This window comes from Cebus imitator, unplaced genomic scaffold (assembly GCF_001604975.1).
Source record: "Cebus imitator isolate Cc_AM_T3 unplaced genomic scaffold, Cebus_imitator-1.0 Scaffold85, whole genome shotgun sequence".
NCBI lineage: Eukaryota > Metazoa > Chordata > Mammalia > Primates > Cebidae > Cebus > Cebus imitator.
In genome coordinates, this window is record NW_016107400.1 from 5,917,213 (window position 1) to 5,941,686 (window position 24,474).

Genomic DNA, 24,474 nt, shown 5'->3' on the forward strand with positions numbered 1-24,474 from the left:
CAATACTGTGCTAAGAACAAAGAAGTTTTGCAAACCCAATACAGCTGATGAGTCAGCCTCTTGCAACCTCTCATTCAGAAGGGAGATGTCCAGAATTGGACATATCAATAGGATTTATGTGTCTTTTGTCAAAACAGTAAGTAGAGGCACACACAGGGCTGGGCTCCCTATTATCCACAAGGACTCTGGGCTACGTAAGCCAAATCTCGGGGAAAAAAATTGCCATTGAGAGTGAGCAGATGTTTTGTCTCATAAGAAAACCAAAACAGTTGTCCACATTTATTGTTTTTGCATTTGCTATCAGGAACATTCAGGGCCAATGTCTAGTCAGCAATCTGTGACTCTCTGGAGCATGACAATTGGTGTCTCTTTCTGTCTGCACACATGAACTCAATCTCTACTTTACTTGTTTGGATTGGGTTAAGGTGTACACTGATTCAATCCCTTCTCCGTAAAGTGTGTATACATTCCAAACACAGACCATCTATCACCTTGGGGGTGGAATCTGACCAGAACATCATAAAGTTGTTTGCAGCCTTAGAGAGTTTTATTTGGCTAATGACCCAAGGGGCCAAACTTGTTAGAGGCTCAGCCAATACTCAACACATTTACAACGCAGTTACAATTTGCCTACCATTGTAACAACTTTTGCTACATGTAATACTGTTGTTTACTTAAACATTTTTCTTTAAATCGATTTCCTTTTTTTTACTTAAAGCACATTTATGAACATAAAGCAAAAGTCAGTAGCTGTTGCTATAAGTAGAATAGAAGGTGGCTCTTAAAAATGAGCCCAGTGAATACAATGTTGCCCATTCTAACTAAATACTATAGTCTGACCTGATTCTGAGCCTGAGGCCTCATTGTTAAACCTGGAGATGAACAAGAGCTGGAGGGGTGTTAAAGACCTGTTGGTGCCATGTTGAGACGTTCTCCTTAACTAAATCAGAATGATTACATGAGAATAGAAAAGGGTAGACACTCTAAGGCCCCTTTATTTCTTCTACAATGACCTCCTGGAACCTAATGTGTTGTTCACCTATGTGGTTTTGGGGTGCTAGACTATACAAGACCCATATGCCTGGGTCACGGCAAACATTTAGTACTTTGATGTCGTTCTTGTGGTTGCTATTACACTAACTGTTATTATTTTATTATTTCAGAGCAGGGAATGGACCTTCTGGGGAAAGTTAGGAGTGGAGTTAGTCTGTGAACATTCTCTTACAGCCGTGATGGCCTGGGCAGGCACATAGAGTTTAATTCCTATCAGAGAATAGAGTTGAAGATGGGCACAGAGGCTCATGCCTGTAATCCCAGCACTTTGGGAAGCTGAGGCGGGTGGATCGCTTGAGGCCAGGAGTTCGACACCAGCCTGAGCATAATGACGAAACCCTGTCTCTACTGAAAATACAAAAATTAGCTGGGTATGGTGGCAAACACCTGTAGTCCCAGCTACTCAGGTGGCTAAGGTGCTCTTGGGATTGAAACCCTAATCCTTAACATGATCCACAAGCCCATGCGTGGCCTGGCCCTGCTCACCCCTGCAGGCTCCCTCCCCACTTCAGCCTTCCCCCTTCCCCTCCCCTCTCCTATCCTTTCACCTCAGCTCCTCCATCACTTCTCCAAGGACTCCCAGACCTGGTCAAGCCTCCGTTTTCTAATAACAATTGCTGACACTTAGGTGCCAGGCAGGAATCCGCCCTCTCCGTATTTTCATGCAGCCAGCCTCCACGACACCCTTATCAGGCGGAAGCTGTAACTATCCTCATTTTATAGATAAGGAAACTGAAGAACTGAGATTTGCTCAAAGTCACACAACTAGAAAGCGGCAGTGCTGAGCGTCAAAGCCAGCCACTTGCCAGGAGTTCAAGGCTGCAGTGAGCCATGATCATGCCACTGCACTCCAGCCTGGGTGATAGAGTGAGACCCTGTCTCAAACAAACAGAAAGCCAGACAATTTGGTTACAGAGTCCTTATTCTAAACCAACACCCTTTAGTGCCTCTAGCGTCTCAGGGCATGGAGTCCCAATCTTTCCTATCATGTTTCATAGCTCTGCATTTTTGATGGACTCTTTGCTTAACACCTGTCTTACCCACTGACAGCCAGTGACGCTGGTAACTGGTTTACCGAGGATTTGACCTGTGCTAGGCTCAGTATATAGCACTTCCTGTGCATCACCGAATTTTACCCTCTCAGCAATCCTATAGGTTAGATGTAATTTTTACAGTAAGTCTTCACTTAACATCGTTGATATGTTCTTGGAAACTGCAACTCTAGGCGAAATGATGTATAATGAAATCAATTTCACCATAGGCTAATTGATGTCTACAAGAGTTAAGCTCCTACAGTCTATTTCTGGTCACAAAAAAAGTTACCAAATTTTTAAATAAAGACCAAAATACGTCTAATATTAAACATTGAAATAAATATGAGCTACACATACATTTAAGGAAGATTAAAATCAGGCGCAGTGGCTCACGCCTGTAATGCCAGCACTTTGGGATGCTGAGGTGGGTGGATCCCTTGAGGTCAGTAGTTTGAGACCAGCCTGGGTAACATGGAGAAACCCCGTCTCTACTAAAAGTAGACCAGCCTGGAGTGCAGCTTTGAGACAGAGACTCTTTTTCAAAAAAAAAAAAAAAAAAATCACCAGTATGGTGGTGCATGCCTGTAATCCCAGCCACTTAGGGGGCTGAGCTGGGAGGATCGCTTGAGTCTAGAAGGTAGAGATTGCAGTGAGCCGTGATTGCACCACTGCACTCCAGCCTGGGTAACAGAGTGAGACCCTATCTCAAAAAAGAAAAAGAAAGATTAATAAAAACAAGTAAGATCATTATTTACCCACTTATTCAGTTCAAGGTCACAGTGGTCAGAGCCTATCTCCACAGCTCAGGGCACAAGGTGGGAACCCACCCCGTACAGACCACGTTCCATGGCAGAGCATCCACACAGTCACACTCACTCACCTGGGACCATGCAGACACACCATGGGAGGACACGCAAATTCCATATAGACAGCGGCCCTGGCTGGGAATCTACTTTCTTTTCTCATCAACATTACAATAAAACATTGAACAAAATGATGTTGTTTGAGGACTTGCTACACCACATGTTATGCACAGAGAACCCGAACTGAGAGTTTAAGTCACTTGTTCACTAGGTTATAAATTCCCAAAGGCCAAAAAACCTTGTCCATTTTTCTCAATGAGTCCAGAAGTTACCATTTGAGTGCCTGGCATACAGTAGGCACTCTCTAAATGCGTTTTGGTTGATTAGATGAATGGATGGATTGATGATGGATAGCCAAAGGAAGGAAGAAAAGAAGGAAAAAAGGGAGGGAGGGAAGAAGGAAGGTCAAGAGGGAGAAAGGACTGGGACGTGCCACCCAGTTCCTGGATGTGACTGGGACATCCTTGCAGGCAAGGCTGGTGTCCCAACTGATGTGCATCCCCGCGTCTCTTTGCAGGTACCACCATGCATGTGAAGAAATACCTGCTGAAGTGCCTGCACCGGCTGCAGAAGGGCCCTGGCTACACGTACAAGGAGCTGCTGGTGTGGTACTGTGACAACACTAACACTCACGGCCCCAAGCGCATCATCTGCGAGGGGCCCAAGAAGAAGGCCGTGTGGTTCCTGATCACCCTGCTCTTTGCCGCCCTCGTCTGCTGGCAGTGGAGCATCTTCATCAAGACTTACCTGAGCTGGGAGGTCAGTGTGTCCCTCTCCGTAGGCTTCAAGACCATGGACTTCCCTGCCGTCACCATCTGCAATGCCAGTCCCTTCAAGTAGGTGCTCCCTGAGTACACAGTTGGCCTCAGCAGACAGGCTGTTCTCTTTCTCTCTTTTCTTCCCTTCCAACTTTCCTTTCCTTCCTTTCCTTTCTTCTTTCTCTCCTTCTCTTTCTCCGCTTCCTTCCTTTCTCTTTGTTACTTTTCCTTCCTTCCTTTTACTTCCCTTCCTTCTTTTCCTTTCCTTTTTCCTTCCTTCTTTCTCTTTCTTCTCCTCTCTTTCTTTCCATTTGTTTTCATCCTTTTGCAGCAACTAAGATTCAAACTTCATAAACTTTTGGCCAGGTGTGGTGGCTTATGCCTGTAATAACAGCACTTTGAGAGGCCAAGACAGGAGGATCCCTTGAGGCCAGGAGTTGGAGACCAGCCTGGGCAACACAGCAAGATGCCACTTATAAATATATATATATGTTTATACATATTTTAAATTAGCCAGATGTGGTGATGCATGTCTGTGGTCTGAGCTGCTTAGGAGGCTGAGGTGGGAGGATTGCCTGAGCTCAGGAGATCAAGGCTGCAGTGGGCTGAGGAGGCACCGCTTGAGTTTCAAGTCAAGGCTAAGAAAATATAATTAATTGAAAATAAAAACAGGCCAGGCATGGTGGCTCACACCTGTAATCCCAGCACTTTGGGAGGCTGAGGCGGACGGATCACCTGAGATCAGGAGTTCAGGACCAGCCTGACCAACATGGAGAAGCCCCATCTCTACTAAAAATACAGAATAATTAGCCAGGGGTGGCGGTGCATGCCTGTAATCCCAGCTACTCCGGAGCTTGAGGCAGGAGAATCGCTTGAACCTGGGAGGTGGAGATTGCGGTGAGCCAAGATCACATCACTGTATGGCAGCCTGGGCAACAAAAGCAGAACTCCATGTCAATAATAATAATAATAATAAAATAAAAACAAGAAGATGCCACTGCACTCCAGCCTGGGCAACAGAGCCAGATCTTGTCTCTTAAAAATAAAAAAATCATGCATTTCCTAGGCTTACAGAGAACCTTGGGCAGCCCCTGTCTTTAGGCAGGTAAATGCCTATTTATGGATTCCACACATGTTTATGGAGCACCTATTATGTGCCAGGCAGTGTTCAAAGCACCACAAATACAGCAGTGAACAAAACAGAGTCCCTGTCCTCTTCAAAGCCTACAGAGAAAACAGGCCCAACAAAGTTGTCCCCACAAATACCGAATTCATTATCATTATGATGATAAAAAAATAAAACGACTTGGCAGGGCACCGTGGGTCACACCTGTAATCCCAGCACTTTGGGAGGCTGAGGTAGGCGGATCTCTTGAGGTCAGGAGTTTGAGACCAGCCTGGGCAACATGTGAAGCCTCATCTCTACTAAAAATGCAGGCAATGCCTGTAATCTCAGCTACTTAGAAGGCTGAGGCAGGAGAATTGCTTGACCCCAAGAGGCAGAGATTGTAGTGAGCTGAGAAATCGCACCACTGCACTCCAGCCTGGGTAACAGAACGAGACCTTTTCTCAAAAAAAAAAAAAAAAAATTAATTAATTAATTAATTAATAAAACAACTCTCAACAAATGCTTATGACATGCCAGGCATTGTGTTCAGTGTTCTTTGGTAATTGATGTCATTCTAATCCACACAACCACCCTAGGGATGGGAACTACTGTCACAGCCCTGTTTACAGGTGAGGAGATGGAGGTTCAGAGGAGTAAGTGAGCTCACCTGGAGACACACAGTGGACCACTGTGGGATTTGAACCCAGGCCCAACGTGATTCCAGAGCGCTACTTTTATTATTATCATCATTATTATTATACTTTTAAGTTCTGGGGTAGACGTGCAGAAAGTGCAGGTTTGTTGACATAGGTATATACGTGCTATGGTGGTTTGCTGCATCCATCACCCCGTTATCTACATTAGGTATTTCTCCTAATGCTATCCCTCTCCTAGCTCACCACCCCCTGCCACCCCTCCCCTAGCCCCCATCCCCGCCAACAGGCCCTGGTGTGTGATGTTCCCCCGCTTTGTCCATGTGTTCTCATTGTTCAACACCCACTTATGAGTGAGAAAATGCTGTGTTTGGTTTTCTGTTCTTGCGTCAGTTTGCTGAGAATGATGGCTTCCAGCTTCATCCATGTCCCTGCAAAGGACATGAACTCTGCTACTTTTTAACCATTCTTCCAGGTTGCCCTTTCTCTGCTTGATGGCAAGGCCTGTGAAGGGGACACACGAGGAGAACCAACCTAGTTAGGGTTGCGGAGAGACAGAGAGTCAATCCAAAAACATTTTTTTTTTTTTTAAGTGCCCTAATGAATGATAGAAGTTGGCCAGGTGGAGTGAGAGAGTGCCCCCAGTGGTGGATGTAGCAGGTGCAGCTTGTGGGAAGCTTGGTGCATTCAAGGAATTGAAAGAAGGGCTGAGTCACAGAAAACATTCTTATCAAAAAGAAAGTCCTAACCTGGCACAGTGGCTCACGACTGTAATCCCAGCACTCTGGGAGGCCAAGGCAGGCAGATCACCCGAGGTCAGAGGTTCGAGACCAGCCTGCCCAGCATGGTGAAACCCCGTCTTTACTGAAAATACAAAAATTAGCTGGGTGTGCTGGCACATGTCTGTAATCCCAGCTACTTGGGAGGCTGAGGCAGGAGAATCGCTTGAACCCGAAAGACGGAGGTTGCAATAAGCCAAGATCTTGCCACTGCACTCCAGCCTGGGCGAAAGAGCAAGACTCTATATCAAAAAAAAAGAAAAGAAAAAAAGACAAAGAGAAAGTCCTGACCAGGCACGGGCACAGTGGCTCACGCCTGAAATCAGAGCGCATTGGGAGGCTGAAGTTTGAGGATCATTTGAAGCCAGGAGTTTGAGACCAGCTGGCCAACATGATGAGACAGCATCTCTGTTTTTAAAAGGAAAGAAGAACGTCCTGGAAGAGAATTCATACGCAGTGATTACTTTCCCAATTGTTAGAATGTTCCTTCTTTCTATTAATAGGGCTATTCCTGCTTTGGTGTGTTCTCAGAGTGGCTCAAGAGAGCCTTTAATAATAACAGGAATGACAGCACTCCATCTTGGCACTGATCTATGCACTTTATAAGCAGCACCTCACTGAATCTTCCCAAAGATTCTCTGGGGTACTTATTTTTATCCCCCTGTTTTGTGGATGAGAGAACAGAACCTCAGAGAAGTTAAATTGCCCAAGATATTAAGTGCCATGCCAGGATTCAAACCCAGAGCTCACAAAGTGACCCACCAAGCTTCCCAGCAGCTATGGACATCTAGGCTGTAATAACACTGCCATCTACACATATGCCACCCTTCCCGATCCTCCTCTTCCTGTGTACACAGGTTTAATGAACTGGGAACTGGCATCAAAGGCCAATGTTGGCTCCGGCTGCTGTACACCTTTGTACCGGGACCTTGGCCTCTGTCCAGAATTTAATGCTCCTGCAGGAAGTCCTCCAGCCAGAGATGGCACTTGCAGTCCCAATGACCTGACACTGAGGCAGGGTCTTCGGTAAATTGGGTATGAAGTGACTGGGGTGCAGGGCCTGGGCCCCCATGGACTCTGGTGGAGATACTCCTTGATAGATCCATCTCTCACTGGTCACCATTTCCAACATGGGAGCTCCTCAGGGTTGAGGGAAGACATTGGAGCCAGCCTCACAGTCCCATCATTTTCTGTCTCCTGAAACTGGCTCTTATTCCCAAAGTTGCTCCCTCCTGGGAGGTAGATCTCAGAACCCCCATACCCACTGGAACCCACCAAACCCGGATTCTAAGCTCAGTCTGCCCCTTATCAGTGGAGTGAGCTTGCAAAATCATACCAATTCCTGGAGCCTCAGTTTCCTGATCTATATGTGGGGATGGTAACAGAATTGTGGCAAAGAGTAAATGAGACCTGGAAAGCACCTAGCACCTGGCACGTGGTAAGTTATCAGTAACCACAAGCCATTACAATTCTTCCTCACTCAAATATGAATTCATAAGGAAAGAGACCAGGTCCCTCTTGTTTGCTACTGTATCATCTGTGCCCTGCACAATGCCTGGCACATAGTAGGTGCTCATTAAAAATTGGTGAATGAATGACTGCATGGGTGGTGAAAGGACACGTGGATGCATGGGTGGGTGCTTAGGTGGGGTGTTCTTACACATAGTGGCAGCCATGCTGGAGTAAGAGTGTGATATGGTTTGACTCAGTGTCCCCACCCAAATCTCATTCTCGAATTGTAACCCCCATGTGTCGAGGGAGGGACCCAGTGGGAGGTGATTGGATCATAGGGGCAGCTTCCCCCATGCTGTTCTGATAATAGTGAGTGAATTCTCACAAAATCTGATGGTTTAAAAGTGGCAGACTCCCCTGTGCCTGCTCTCTCTCTCTCTCTCTCTCTCTCCCTCTCCCTCCTCCCATCTCCTGCCGCCATGTAAGATGTGCCTTGCTTCCCCTTCAACTTCTGCCATGACCATAAGAGATCCTGAGATCTCTCCCCGGCCATGCAGAACTGTGAGTCAATTATACCTTTTCTGTTTATAAATCACCCAGTCTCGGGTAGTATCTGTACAGCAGTGTGAAAACAGACTGCTGCAGAGTGGGTCCCAGATCTCTGCTGCTCTGCTTTACAGATGTTCATCCCTCCCCCTAACCAGCCCTCTCCCCATCCAGGTATTCCAAAGTCAAGCATTTGCTGAAGGACCTGGATGAGCTGATGGAAGCTGTCCTGGAGAGCATCCTAGCTCCTGAGCTGGGCCATGCCAATGCCACCAGGGCCCTGAACTCCTCCATCTGGAACCACACACCCCTGGTCCTTATTGATGAGCGGAACCACCACCACCCCGTGGTCCTTGACCTCTTTGGAGATAGACACAATGGCTCGTCAAACAGCTCAGCATCAGAAAAGATCTGTAATGCCCAGGGGTGCAAAATGGCCATGAGACTAGTAAGTGGTCCCTGGGCACATGCCAAGCAATGGGCCCCACTCAGTGAGGCTGATGGGTGTTTCTTTTCTGTAATTACTTGAGTCTTGCTGGAGGAAAGACAAGATGGAAGCCAGAGTCTGTTTTGCTTGTTTGCAGAGCTTTTTAAAATATAGAAATTGCTGGCATGTTAGTCAAGACTCTTTTGGTATAAGTGATCCAGCTCAAACTAGCTCAAGCAAAACAGGGAATTCATTGGCTCACATAACTAAGAAGTCCAGACATACACTGCATTCAGGCAAGGCTGGATCCAGGTATTCTAATGAGGTCATTAGGAATCTTTCTCCATCTTGGGTCAAATTTTCTCTCGAATAACTTCACTCTCAGGTAAGATCTCTCCATATGGAGGGTCCCCTCCGTGCCCTTGCTTAGCAGTCACCCCAGAAAAAGAGCTCTTTCCCTATAGTCCCAGCAAAGATCCCTGAGAGGACTTGTTAGGTCACATGCTCACCCCAAACCAATTATGTGGGCCACAGCATAGGCTCTCATGATTGGCCAGTCCTGGGTCATTTGCCCTGGAATTGGGAGTCATGTCAACCCCTGTGAGACCACACGGGCTGAGCAAGGGGGAAGTCTTGTTATCAAAAGATAAGGGCATAAATTTTGGGCAAGGGAAAGGCCACAGCTTTACAGTACAGTCAGATGCCAAGAAACAGCTGCCCTGCACAGGGAGGCTGGGATGCCATTAGCTCTTAAGCCTAGAAGTGAGGAGAAGGTCCCCCGTCTGTGTCTCAGGATCAATCCCTTGGGAGCTCTGTCACAATACACATCCCTAGGCCCCATTCCTGCAGAATCTGAGTGAGCAGCTCTGGGCCCAGGCCCGGGAATCTGTATTGACAACAGGCTCCCGGGTAATTCTGATGATCAGTCTTGGATGGGGATCCAGGAGGGGACCATACACTCCCCAGAGGGGGTGCCACTGCCTTGCTGCTCACACTCATGGCATCATGACTTCCACAACTGCTTTGCCCCCCACCTCTCCACACAAACTAGCCAGTGTCATATTGGGAAACTGCCATGGTCACACCTTCCTTAACCTGCTGGGCCTCAATTTCTTCATGTTGGTGGGGATAACAATGATACTTACTTCCTAGTGTTGCTGTGAAGATTGAATGGGGTTATAAATGTAAGGCCCTGGGAACAGAGCCTGGAACAGAGCGAGGATTAAGGACTGCCATTAGCTCCCCCAGGGGAGGCAGGGAGGCCCCCAGGAATGGGCTGGCCGGGCGTGTTGGGAAGTGTGGTGTAAGAATGCCAGGGGAAGCTTCTCTGTCCGGTCTCCTGGGTTCCAGCAGGGAGAACCAGCAGCAGTCTCGTGGCCAAGGCCAGAGTCCCAGGGCCAAGTCTGCGTGGTGACTTGGATGTCATGAGAAGCCGGCTGTGACCGGGTGGAAGGTGGCCCTGCACCCCGTGCTGGGCTCAAGTGACTGGGTCTGTGTCTTTCCCAGAACACACGGGAGGCAGTGTTTCCTGTGTGTTGAGTTTCTTCTTGGTCTTCATGGCCTCCAGGGGAGCTGCATCTGAAAGTCTCGGGGAGAGTCTGGAAAAGGAATCAGAACGCTGTGTGTGTGTGTGTGTGTGTGTGTGTGTGTGTGTCCACGTGAGCATGGGTGTTGCAGCCACTTGTGTGAATCTGTGTATATGGGGTTCGGGGTTGGATGGACGTGTGTTACAGTGACATGAGGCTGTGGATGTCAGAGACAGGGCGTCTTCTGTGCATGCCTCTGCACACATGACCACATGTGTGTTTTTGCTCATGCATAATGGCACATGTGGGGGTGAGGCTGGTGGCTGTAAAGCGAACCACTGAGCCGCCCTTCCTTGAAAGAGGGGACCAGCCTCTGTGCATGGCTGTGAGTTGGTCACGGGCTGTGGGTCACTTTCAAGAGGTTGATGAGGGGTCTCCTAACCTCCCAGGCCTCACCACCAGCAGCAGGGGGTGGGTGCACCAGCCTAATGAGGGGATCTTGTGACCAGCACACAGCTGTGTATGAGGTGCACAGCCCTTGAGCATGCATGAGCATGAGTGTGAACTTCCCACCACCAAGTTGCAGCCAGAAGGGCGGCTGGCAGAGCACCGCCCTTGCCCTGCTAGGGCCGTCAAGCAGTGGCTGGGGTCCTGCCAGCAGCTCCCATGCCACCCACAACAACCCCTCTTGGCCTCCACAGTGTAGCCTCAACGGGACCCAGTGCACCTTCCGGAACTTCACCAGCGCCACCCAGGCAGTGACAGAGTGGTACATCCTGCAGGCCACCAACATCTTTGCACAGGTGCCGCAGCAGGAGCTGGTGGAGATGAGCTACCCCGGCGAGCAGATGATCCTGGCCTGCCTCTTCGGGGCTGAGCCCTGCAACTACCGGTGAGAGCCACCTGCCTTCAACCTGTCCACCCAGCCAGGCCCCTGCTCCGAGGGGCAGCGGTGTGTTGGGAGCACAGGCTTCCAGGGTTCGAATCCTGCCCAGCCACTTGCTGGTTGGCTGCTGCACAGTTTTCTGTGCCTTAGTGTCTTAAGTTCAGTTTCCTGGAGGCAGAGCCTGAGGCAGGGATATATTGAAGGGCTCACAAAACATTGAGAGGATTTCGTTAGGAAAAGTCTGCAGGGAAAGTGGGATAAGGAAGGAGGATTTGGAACGTGTAGGAAAAGGAGAAAATAGAAAAATAAAAGGAAGGAGGAAAGGCTGGGCATGGTGTGGCTAACCCCTGTAATCCCAGCACTTTGGGAGGTGGAGGAGGGCAGATCTCTTGAGGCCAGGAGTTCAAGACCAACCTGGGTAATATAGTGAGATCCCACCTCTAGAAAAAAAGTAAAATAAATTAAATTTTAAAAGGAAGGAGAAAAAAGTTAAACAAGGATGTGGTCTCAGGTAAAGTCCAGGCTCAGCCTAATCTGTGGGAGGATGTGGAGTATAAACTGAACCACAGAATCATGCTCCCTTGGAGGAGGGGACCAGCCTCTGTGCATGCCCATGAGTTGGTCACTGGCTGTGGGTCACTTCCAAGAGGTTGGCGAGGGGTCTCCTAACCTCCCAGATCTTACTCCTAGCAGCTGGGGGTGAGTGCACCAGCCCAGTGAGGGGATCAGGGTGAGCCCCCAGGCATCTGTTGACCTCAGTTTTTTCATCTCTGAACCAGAGACAATAATCGTACCTTCTTCATAGAGTCATTGAGAGGAGTAAATGAGTAGGCTCATGGCAGCACCTAGAACAAGGCTATGAGGCTGGCGCAGTGGCTCATGCCTGGAATCCCAGCACTTTGGGAGGCACAGGCAGGTGGATCACAAGGTCAAGAGATCAAGACCATCCTGGCCAACATGGTGAAACCCCATCTCTATTAAAAATACAAAAATGAGGGCTGGGCGGCTCAAGCCTATAATCCCAGCACTTTGGGAGACCGAGGCAGGTGGATCATGAGGTGAGGAGATCAAGACCATCCTGGCCAACATGGTGAAACCCTGCCTCTACTAAAATATAAAAAATTAGCCGGGCGTGGTGGTGCATGCCTGTAGTCCCAGCTACTTGGGAGGCTGAGGCAGGTGAATCGCTTGAACCTGGGAGTCGGAGGCTGCAGTGAGCTGAGATCATGCCACTGCACTCCAGTCTGGCCAACAGAACAAGACTCCATCTTAAAAAAAAAGAAAAATACAAGAATGAGCTGGGCATGGTGGCACATGCCTGTAGTCCCAGCTACTCAGGAGGCTGAGGCAGGAGAATCATTTGAACCAGGGAGTCGGAGGTTGCAGTGAGCCAAGATCACACAACTGCACTCCAGCCTGGGTGACAGAGTGAGACTCCGCCTCAAAAAAAAAAAAAAAAAAAAGGCGAGAAAACAGTACCTACCCTACAGGATTTCTTTGAATATTAAAGTGAATTAATATGCAGGAGCAGCTGACCCTAGCACTGGGCTCGATAAATAATAGTTATAACTATTATTACACCCACATTTTAGGCCAGGCGCAGTGGCTCACGCCTGTAATCCCAGCACTTTGGGAGGCTGAAGCAGGCAGCTCACTTGAGGCCAGGAGTTCAAGACCAGCCTGGACAACATGGTGAAATCCCATCTCTACTAACTATACAAAAATTAGCCAGGTGTGGTGGAGTGTGCCCATAATCTGAGCTACTCAAGTGACCAAGGCACAAGGATCACTTGAACCCAGGAGGCGGAGGTTGCAGCAAGCTGAGATTATGCCACTGCACTCCAGCCTGGGCAACCGAGGAAGACTCTCTTAAAAAACACCAACAAGAACAAAAACTCACATTTGAAAAGGAATGCAAATTCAATAATTATGCCAGCATTTATTGGGCCTTTCTCATCCCAGTACGTGTCAGACACTATTCTAAGCACTTTGAATGTGAAAATTGCTTTAACCCTAGCAACAAACCCATGAGAAAGGTACTGTTATTTCTCCCTTATTTTATTTTTTTAAGAGACAGGATATCACTATGTTGCCCAGGCTGGTCTCAAACTCCTGGCCTCAAGTGACCTTCCCACCCCAGCCTCCCACAGTGCTGAGATTATAGGCGTGAGCCACCACGCTCAGCCTCCTCCCTCATTTTATAGTTGTTGTAACCTGTCCAGAGAGATTGAGTAACATCTCTGAGGTCACACAGCTGGTGAGTGGCAGAGCCGGCGGTCCTGGCCAAGCCCACCCCATGTCACTCTGTTGCCTCATCAGAAATAGTGATCGTCATCTTCCCTCCCCAACCACCTCTCCCAAGCCTATATTCCCGGCCCTCTGCTGGTCCCAGTGAAAGGTACCACCCAGGCACCTTAGCATAGAGATCTCAGCCACCCACTCTCTAAGCTCTCCCTCACTCCTACAGTTGACCAGTCACCTGCCTTCCTGAGTCAGCCTCAGACGTAGCTGTGGGAATGTGCCTCTCTCTGGTCTCCCTGGAGCTGGCGCTGTGCCCTGACCTTGTAGTCCCAGCTTCCTCCCTCTCTCTCTGACTCCATCCTGTCCCCCTTCTAACACGACAAATGCCCTAGAAGCAGCAGCTGCAGAATTAGGAAAATGTGAACTGCATGTGGACCCCAACCGCAAACTGCCTGGACTTGATTGTCAGCTCAGTATGTGGCTGGGCATGCTACTTAGCCTTTCTGTGCCTCAGTTTCCTTGTCTGGAAAGTAGGTACCGTAAAATGGCCACATAGCATTATTGGGGGATTAAATGAGTTAACATATATAAAGTACTTGGTGCAATGACTGGCACATAGTAAACATTATAGGAGCATTTTTTTTAAAGGCTTTGGGGCCAGCACGGTGGCTCATGCCTGTAATCCCAGCACTTTGGGAAGCTGAGGCAGGCAGATCGACTGAGGTTAGGAGTTCGAGACCAGCCTGAGCAACATGGCAAAAATCCATCTCTATTAAAAATACAAAAATTAGCTGTGTGCAGTGTCGCACGCCCGTAATCCCAGCTACTCGAGAGGCTGAGGTAGGAGAATCGTTTGAACCCAGGAGGCAGAGGTTGCAGTGAGCCAGGATGATGCCATTGCACTCCAGCCTGGGAGACAGAGCGAGACTCCATCTCTAAATAAATAAATAGGCTTTTGACCAGGTGCAGTGGCTCATTTAATCTCAGCACTTTGGGAGACTGAGGAGGGAGTATCACTTAAGGCCAGGAGTTTAAGACCTACCTGAGCAACATAGTGAGATTCCATCTCTGCAAAAAAATTTAAAATAACAAAATTAGCCCGGCGTGATAGTACACACCTGTAGACTCAACTATTCTGGAGGCTGAAGGAGAAGGATCACTTGAGCCTGGGAGTTTGAGGCTGCAGTGAACCCAGATCACACCACTGCACTCCAGCCTGGGTGACAGAGCAAGACCCAGCCTTTAAAATATAGAGGTAGAGAGATTTTTTCTTTCTTTTCTTTTTTTTTAGATTGAATTTTGCTCTTGTCACCCAAGCTGGAATACAATGGCATGATCTCGGCTCACTGCCACCTCTGCCTCCCGGGTTCAAGTGATTCTCATGTCTCAGCACTCCCAGGTAGCTGGGATTACAGGCATGCGCCACCACACCTGGCTAATTTTTGTATTTTTAATAGAGACAGGGTTTTACCATGCTGGCCAGGCTGGTCTCAAACTTCTGACCTCAGGTGATCCATCCGCCTCAGCCTCCCAAAGTGCTGGGATTACAGGCGTGAGCCATTGGTTAGTTTCCTCTGTTGCTGACATCTTACATCACCATGGTAATTTGTTAAAACTAATAAACCAAGAAACCAGCATTAGGCATATTACTCTTCTTCTTTTTTTTTTTTTTTTCGAGGCAGAGTTTTGCTCTATCACCAGGCTGGAGTGCAGTGGTATATTCTCAACTCACGGCAACCTCCGAATCCCTGGTTCAAGTGATTCTCCTGCCTCAGCCTCCTGAGTAGCTGGGACTACAGGATGCACACCACCACGCCCAGCTAATTTTTGTATTTTTAGTAGAGACAGGTTTCACCATGTTGACCACGATGGTCTCAATCTTCTGACCTCGTGATCCACCTGCCTTGGCCTCCCAAAGTGCTGGGATTACAGGTGTGAGCCACCAGGCCTGGCAGGCATATTACTCTCAAATGGACCACACGCTTGATTCAGATTTTGTCCGTTTATTCCAGTGGCCTTTTCCTGTTTCAGGGTCCCACCAGGAGACCATACTGCACTTAGCTATTATGTCTCCTTCGTCCCTGTGACAATTTCAGACTTCCTTATCTTGGGTGACATTTTGGATCTACTGGTCAGGTGTGTCATAGGAAGTCCTCAATTTCAGTTAATCTGGTTTTCTCAGCTGGGGTATAGGAGACAAGTACCACAGAGGTGCAAAGCCTTCATCACGTCATATGGGGATACGTGACGACCATGTGACATCATCTGTGGTGTTCACCTTTCTCACTCAGTCGACGTACTGTGTGCTGGGATTTTCCCTTGTAAAGTAACTGCTTTCCTGTTTCCACATTCTGTACTTTGTTTTTTGTTTTGTTTAGAGACTTGGTCTCTCTGTGTCACCCAGGCTGGTGATCATAGCTCACTGAAGCCTTGAACTCTGGGCTCAAGTGCTCCTCCTACCTTGGTAGGACAGGAGTAGCTGAGACTACAGGCATGTATCACCATGCTAATTTTTCTATTTCTTGTAAAGACAGGATCTCACTAGGTTGCCCAGGCTGAAGTGCAATGCTGTGATCATAGCTTACCACAGCCTCCAACTCCTGGGCTCAAGTGATCCTCCCTCCTCAGCCTCCAAAAGTGCTAGGATTACAGATGTGAGCCACTGTGCTGACCTTTGCTCTGTGCTTTGGAAAGGAGTCACTAAATTCAGGGGAAGGGGGAGAGAGTGGGCAGGGGGAAAGGAGTATTGTGCTCCACCCCTCCTAAAGAGAATATATATTGTTTGGAAATCTTCTGTAAAGGAAGATACATCTCCTCTCCTCCATTTATTTATTTATTCCATCATTTATTGACACAGTATGGACTCCTGTAGATTTGGGTTGTAATACAGTTCCATATTATCTATTATTTTGCTTAAATTCGTCTACCTTTGGGCACTCTGTCAGTTAGCACCTGTGTGCCTTTGACATGTCATCTGTACGTGTTTTTTTTTTTAACTTTTGTCTATTTTCTGGCACTACAGGATGCCCCAGCCCTAGAATCAGCCATTTCTCTAAAGAATTCTGTTTGGTTTTTTGGTTGTTTTTTTGAGATGGGGTCTCACTCTGTTGCCCATGCTGGAGTGCAGTGGCACAATCACATGCCCAGCTAATTTTTTTATTTTGTAGAGATGGAGTCTCCCCATGTTGCCCAAGCTGGTCTCAAACTCCTAGCTCAAGTGATCTTCCCACCTCAGCCTCCTAAAGTGCTGGGATTACAGGAAAGAGCCACCACGCCTGGCCCAAGCTCTGTTTTTTTAAATGGAAGAATGGTATTTAGAAACCAAGGTCTGGGCTGGGCATGGTGGCTCATGTCTGTAATCCCAGCACTTTGGGAGGCCGAGATGGAAGGATAGCTTAAGCCCAGGAGTTCGAGACCAGCCTGGCCAACATGACAAAACACCTCTACTAAAAATACAAAATTAAAATACAAAAATTAGCCAGGTGTGGTGACATGCACCTGTAATCCCAGCTACTAGGGAGCCTGAGGCAGGAGAATTGCTTGAACCTGGGAGGCAGAGGTTGCAGTGAGCCAAGATCACGCCACTGCAACTGCACTCACTCCAGCCTGGGCAATCTCAAAAAAAAAAAAAAAAAACCAGTTACATAAAATTTTAAAATAAACCAAGATCTGAGCATATATAAGCATTTTTATTGCTATGATTTTTGTTGTTCCAGGCATTATCCAACTGGTTTCTACCCTGGGAAGTCTTCCCTGACTTCTGACCACACAGTACCACTGTTGTTATGCTGCTTCCTAAAGGAATAGGATATTCCCAGTCTTTTCTGGAGGCTCTCTGGTCTCTGTCTGCATGCCTGGCCCCTGGCCCAGCAGAGATTTCTGTAGGGAAACACCTAGCTCTGGAGCCAGAGGCAGCCAGTCCTGGGAGCTGCCTCTCCAGGTGAAGAGCATTATCAACAAGCAAATAGTTGGCACGCACGTGGAGACCAGGAGCACAGCAGCACAGGCAGGAGGCGATCCGGCCACACCCCATGCAGCCTCCTGCTCCTGGGCTGCATCTGACCAAGACAGTTTCTTGGGAACACTGTGTCCCCGTGCCCTGGGGCGAGGTCTCTCCCTCAAGAGCACTGCCTGGATTGAGCTGGTTTGCTCTGCTCTGTTCTTTCCCTGTGGCCACAGCCCTGAACCCACACGGTTTATAGACTCCACGGTGTCCGCCCAGAGCTGTGTCTTCCCTCTGGGGCTTTGCCTGTGCTGGGTCCCTGCCTAGTGAGCCCTTTCTCCTCCCCACCCTGGAGACTTAACCATCACTTACTTATTCATAAAATCTCAGCTCAGGCTTCCCTTCCTCCAAGAAACCTTCCCTGACCTACTCCCCACTTTCCGTTGGGACCTAGGTGCCACCTACCCATGCCTATCTCTGTCGATGCTCTTATCGCCCATTGTAATTTATTCATCAAATATTTACTAAGTGTCTGTGTGCTCTGTGCCAGACCCTGGGCACAGAGCTGTGAACAGTAGCAGTAAAGATTTTTTGAGCATTACAGTATGCTAGGCATCCACCCCTCGTTGCAGTCATGTTGGGGGGGGCGGTGCTGGTATTATCTGGTGTTACAAATGGAGAAGGTGAGGCACTGAGAGGCGAAGTAACCATCCCCAAGCTCACCAGCTGCTAAGGGACACAGCCAGAACTGAAATCAGGCAGGCTGGCTCTGCAGCCTGTACCCTTGACCTCTGAGCTCATCTCCTTCCAGACAGACAAGGTCATGCTCCCTCCCCAGGCTTATGTTCTAAGCAGGAGGCAGCTAAGTGAGCAATTATGTCAAGAAGATGATTTCAGGCCAGGCACAGTGGTGGATGCCTGTAATCCCAGCATTTGGGGAGGCTAAGGCCAGAGGGTCACTTGAGGCTAGGAAGTCAAGACCAGCCTGGGCAACATAGCAAGACCCCATCTCTACAAAAAATTTTACAAATTAGCTGGGGGTGGTGGCACATGCCTGTGGTCCCAGCTGCTCAGGAGGCTGAGGCAGGAGAACCTCTTGAGGCCAGGAGTTTGAGGTTGCAGTGAGCTATGATCAAGCTATTTCACTCCAGTCTGGGCAACAGAGTGAGACCCTGTCTCTACCAAAAAAAAAAAAAAAAGAAAGAAAGAAAGATGATTTTAGATTCTGATGTATCTGATAAAGAAGATAATAAACTGATAGAAGGGCCAGGTGCGGTGCCTCATGCCTGTAATCCCAGCACTTTGGGAGGCGAGGCAGGTGGATCACCTGAGGTCAGGAGTTTGAGACCAGCCTGACCAACATGGTGACACCTTGTCTCTACTAAAAATACAAAAATTAGCCAGTCATGGTGGTGCATGCCTGCAATCCTAGCTACTTGGGAGGCTGAGGCAGAAGAATCGCTTTAACCCGGGAGGCAGAGGTTGCAGTAAGCTGAGATCACATCACCACACTCCAGCCTGGGCAACAAGAGCAAAACTCCATCTCAAAATAAATGAATGGATGAATAAATAAATAAATACTGGTGGAAAAGATATAGAGTAACTAGGTAGAGAAGTCTATTGCTATTAATAATAAAGTACTATTAACTAATTGTTCAAGTTTGCATAGGGGCTCAGGAGAGGTCTCAGAGCAGATAAAACCTGAAGGAGAGGGAGAAGCCAGTCTCTGAATAGCTGGTTAGAGAATATCCCAGGCACAAAGAACAGCAGAGGCAAAAGCCTTGAGTTTGGAAACATGTAGAGTGTCGCTGGAGTGTAAGGAACGAGACTTAGAAGGCCAGCATAGGGACTTTGCACTTTATTCTCTCTTTTTATTTATTTATTTCTTTTTTGGAGACCGAGCCTCGCTCTGTCGCCCAGGCTGGAGTGCAGCGGCACGATCTCGGCTCACTGTAACCTCTGCCTCCCGGGTTCAAGCGATTCTCCTGTCTCAGCCTCCCAAGTTGCTGGGACTACAGGTGGCACACCACTATGCCCAACTAATTTTTTGGGTTTTTTTTTTTGTATTTTAGTACAGACGGGTTTTCACCATGTTGCCCAGGCTGATCTTGAACTCCTGAGCTCAGGCAGTCCACCTGCCTAGCCTCCAAAACTCTGTACTTTATTCTGGGAGCGACAAGAAGCCTTTGGAGGGGTCTTAGAAAAGGAGTGAGGGAAGACTCCAAGGATGAGCAAAGGTGGAGGCTCCAGCAAGAATGCAGACATGAGATGCTGGTGGCTCAGGCCAGGGTAGGAGCGTCAGAGGTGGAGACAGGTGAACAGACTAGTCACATCTTGGAGCCCAGTGCGGTATCTCACACCTGTAATCTCTGCACTTTGGGAGGCTGAGGTGGGCAGATCACCTGAGGTCAGGAGTTCAAGTCCAGCCTGGCCAACATAGTGAAACCCCATCTCTACTAAAAATACAAAAATTAGGCCAGGCATGGTGGCTCACACCTGTAATTCTAGCACTTTGGGAGGGTGATCACCTGAGATCAGGAGTTCAAGACCAGCCTGGCCAACATAGTGAAAACCCGCCTCTACTAAAAATTCAAAAATTAGCTGGTCATAGTGGCAGGTGTCTATAATGCCAGCTATTCAGGAGGCTGAGGCAAGAGAATCACTTGAACCTGGATGGTGGAGGTTGCAGTGAGCTGAGAGGGCACCATTTCACTCCAGCCTGGGTGAAAGAGTGAAACTCTGTCTCAAAAAAAAAAAAAAAAAAAAAAAAAAAAAAAAAAAAAAAAAAAAACTAACTGGGCATGGTGGTGCCTGCCTGAAATCCCAGCTACTCAGGAGGCTGAGGCGGGAGAGTCACTTGAACCCAGGAGGCGGAGGCTGCAGTGAGCCAAGATCGCACCACTGTACTCCAGCCTGGGTGACAGAGCAAGACTTCAGCTTAAAAGAAAGAAAAAGAAGGAGGGAAGGAAGGGAGGGACATCTTGGAAGGAGAGGGAGTTGACAGGACTCCATTCTCTGTCCTCTGCCACACTGGAAGCTGCAAAAGGCAGCCCTGTCTTGTTCTCAGTGTCCCTAGCCCAGCACCCACCTCGACAAACATTTACTGGGTGGAAAAATGTGGTTTCTTCCTGCTTCCCCTTGTGCCGTTGAGGAAACCCAAGCTCAGGGGTTGAGTAAGCAGCTCAAATCTGTTGGCAGTGGCAGAGCTGGGGTCGGCCCCCATATCCCGTTTCACAGCCTGCCCTGGACCAAGCCATTCTGCAAGTCCACAGGCTGAGACAAAAGATGCAGGAAATGGCTTTCTTATCTGAAAACGGGAAAATTGCACCTGACCTCCTAGGGTTATTTTGAGGATTAAATGAGATCATGTATACGGAAAGATTAAACACAGGTCTGGCCCATAAAAGTAGCTCAATGAGGCTGGGCGTGGTGGCTCACGCCTGTAATCCCAGCACTTTGGGAGGCCAAGGCAGGTGGATCATGAGGTCAGGAGTCCAAGACGCGCCTGGCCAAGATGATGAAACCCCATCTGTACTAGAAATACAGAAATTAGCCGTGCGTGGTGGCGGGCACCTGTAATCCCAGCTACTTGGGAGACTGAGGCAGAGAATTGCTTGAATCCGGGAGGCAGAGGTTGCAGTGAGCCAAGATCATGCCACTGCACTCCAACCTGGGTGACAAACCAAGACTCTGTCTCAAAAAAAAAAAAAAAAAGTTGATCAGTGAATGTTTGCTGTGGATCCTAAGGCTTCAAAGACGATACTGCATGGCAGGGGATTTTTTGTGTTTATGCATCGTTTGATATACTTACTCTCATTCTTTCCTGTTTTTATTTTTAATTTTTTACTATTTACTTATTTATTTTTATTTGATACAGGGTCTCACTCTGTTGCCCAGGCTGGAGTGCAGTAGTGCAATCACAGCTCACTACAGCCTCAATCTCCCCGGGCTCAGGTGATCCTCCTACATCAAGTGTCCCTCCAAGTACCTGGGAATACAGACACTCACCACCACACCACTCCTGTCTTTTTTTTTTTTTCTGAAGAGACAGGAGTCTCAATATGTTGGCCAGGCTGGTCTCAAACTCCTGGGCTCAGCTGGGCACAGTGGCTCACACCTGTAATGCCAGCACTTTGGGAGGCCAAGGTGGGTGGATCAACTGAGGTCAGGAGTTCAAGAGCAGTCTGGCCAACGTGGTAAAACCCCGTCTCTACTAAAAATACACAAATTAGCTGGGTGTGATGGTGGGTGCCTGTAATCCCAGCGACTCAGGAGGCTGAGACAGAAGAATCATTTGAACCCAGGTGGAGGAGGCTGCAGTGAACTAAGATCGTGCCACTGCACTCCAGCCTGGGCAACAGAGTGAGACTCTGTCTCAAAACAAACAAACAAACGAACAAACAAACAAAAAAACTCCTGGGCTCAAGCGATCCTCCTGCCTTAGTCTCCCAAAGTGCTGGAATTACAGGAATAAGCCACCATTCCCAGCCTCCTCTTATTTTTAATAAACAAAAAAAGAACGAGATAAAAACATCAAGAGAGATTTTTTTTAAAAAGCTGCTTACTTTGGAGACTTGAGAACATGCACATTGGCAGAACAAAGTCTGATGAAGTCCAGCACACCAGTCAACAGAAGAGGCAAGAAGGAATTCTCCCCTGAGCCTTCTGGTGGGTCCAGGTATCCCTCAGCTTGTGTCTGAAGGCCTCTGCCTCAGTCTTCAATGGGCTTCGCCTCTGTATCTGCCTTTGTTTCTGTGTCTTCTAAGGACACTTGTCATTGGATTTAAGGTCTACCTGGATAATGCAAGATGACCTCATCTCAAGATCTTTAGTCACATCTGCCAAGACCGTTTTTCGAAATACGGTCACATTCACAGGTTCCTGGGGTGAGGACATGTCTCTTTGAAGGCTTATGTGAGACAGATGAAAACATCCAAGAAAGTTCTTTTTCAGCCAGGAGCGGTGGCTCACACCTGTAATCCCGGCACTTTGGGAGGCCAAGGTGGGCAGATCACCTGAGGTTGGGAGTTCAAGACCATCCTGGCCAACATGGTGAAATCCCATCTCTACTAAAATTACAAAAATAAGCCGGGTGTGGTGGTGGGCGCCTGTAATCCCAGCTACTTGGGAGGCTAAGGCTGGAGAGTCGCTTGAACCCGGGAGGCAGAGGTTGCGGTGAGCAGAGATGGCGCCATTGCACTCCAGTCTGGGTGACAAGAGCGAAACCATCTCACCAAAAAAGAAATTTCTTTTTCTTTTTTTCTGTTTTTTTAGAGACAGTCTCACTCTGTTACCCAGGCTGGAGTGCAGTGGCGCAACCTCATAGCCCAAGCAGCCTCGAACTCCTGGGCTCAAGCGATCCTCCCACCTCAGCCTCCCAGGTAACTGGGACTACAGGCATGCACCACTACACTCAGCTAATTTTTGTATTTTTTGTAGAGATGAGGGTCTCACTGTGTTGCCCAGGCTGGTCTCAAACTCCTGGCCTCAAGCGATCCTCATACCTCGGCCTCCCAAAGTGCTGGGATTACAGGTGTGAGCCACCATGCCCGGCCAGAAAGTTCTTTTTCGTAACTTATGGCTAAACCAGAGAGCCTTAGCCGCAACTCCAGAGAAACTCCCTCCTCCCACTTTCCCAAGGGAGCCGGGAATCCCCTCTCTGGTTTCTGCAAGAGGATGGACAGAATGACCTGTTGCTCGCCTCTTCCTTTCGGAGCCCCTCCAAGGAGGAAATGAAGGGCTGACAGCAGACAGTCGGGGGAGGCATCGTCTGTAGTGGTCCCTGCACTGAAGCTGATGCTGTTTCTTGTAGGAACTTCACACCCATCTTCTACCCTCATTATGGTAACTGCTACATCTTCAACTGGGGCATGACAGAGAAGGCACTTCCTTCGGCCAACCCTGGAACTGAATTCGGTGAGTTTTGGTTTATCCTGGGGCCAGAGCCATGAGACTTTAACCACCCCCACCATGTGGGACTAAAAGACCGTCAGCTGTTGCAGGGTGGGACTGAGGGGGCACTGAAGCTGGCATCAAGAGGAGTGGCCACTACTGAGGCCCTACTGTGTGCCAGGGGAGGCCAGGCCAGGTGTTCCCTCCCCCAAGGCTCAGAATCCCTGGGATAGCGGCTGGTGTTCCCCTTTTGCTGATGAGCAAAGTAAGGATTTGGAAGCAGCACAGCTTAGTGGTCAAGAGCTCAAGCTTCAGCCAAGCATGGTGGCTCATGCCCATAATTCTCAACACTTTGGGAGGCTGAGGTAGGAGGATTGCTTAAGTCCAGGAGTTCGAGACCAGCCTGAGCAACATGGCAAAACCCCATCTCTTAAAAAAATACAAAAATTAGGCCAGGCGCAATAGCTCACGCCTGTAATCCTAGCACTTTGGGAGGCCAAGGGGGGCGGATCACCTGAGGTTGGGAGTTCAAGACCATCCTGGCCAACATAGCGAAACCCCGTCTATAACAAAAATAAATAAATAAAATAAAATACAAAAATTAGCCAGCCATGGTGGTGAATACCTATAGTTCCAGCTACTCGGTAGGCTGAGGCAGGAAGATCACTTTATCTGGGGAAGTCAAGGCTGCAGTGAGCCATGATCACACCACTGCAGCTCCACCACTCACAGGGCGTTCCTGAGCTCCAGACCAACCTTCTCAAAGCCTTGGTTTCCCCATGCATAGATTAATATATAGTAGCAGAGCAGAGCATTAAAATTGTATCCACATGGTGAGCCATTATGATGAGTAAATAGTATATGCTTTGTGAGTCATTACGATGTAATGTGATAAACTGTTTCACCCGCCTAGGAAGTAGGAAATGCTCCATATATGCTGGGTATTCTGAGCAGCTTTAAAACAACTTGTCCAGGATCATGCAGTTAATGCACGGACAGAAAGATATCACATGTGCTTATCTGTAAGTGGGAGCTAAATGACGTGCACACGTGGACAGTACGGAAGGATGGACATCGGAGACTTAGCCGGGTGGGGGGTAGGAGGTGGGTGAGGGGCAAGAAATTACCTAGTGAGTACAGTATATATGATTCTAGTGATGATTACACTAAAGGCTAGACTTCACCACTGTACGAAACTCCATGTAACAAAGCTGCGCTTGTGCCCCTTACAGTCACACAAATTAGAAAAGGAAAACAAATACATAATGCTTATTCTTAGTCTCTTAGTCCCTCTGTCTCTCTGCGGTACAGTT

General features: G+C 48.3%; 1 protein-coding gene across 2 annotated transcripts in view; it reads left to right on the forward strand.

The window, feature by feature from the left end:
* The window catches only part of SCNN1B (sodium channel epithelial 1 subunit beta), a 76,045-nt gene that overhangs the window by 38,504 nt on the left and 13,067 nt on the right, over positions 1 to 24,474 (forward strand). For both annotated transcript variants that reach the window (XM_017534388.2, XM_017534389.2), the window contains exons 2-5: positions 3,468 to 3,786; positions 8,421 to 8,694; positions 10,901 to 11,091; positions 23,082 to 23,185. In XM_017534388.2, the coding sequence (XP_017389877.1) occupies positions 3,476 to 3,786; positions 8,421 to 8,694; positions 10,901 to 11,091; positions 23,082 to 23,185 (880 nt within the window). In that variant the 5' untranslated portion in view covers positions 3,468 to 3,475. The remainder of the gene's footprint in view (positions 1 to 3,467; positions 3,787 to 8,420; positions 8,695 to 10,900; positions 11,092 to 23,081; positions 23,186 to 24,474) is intronic.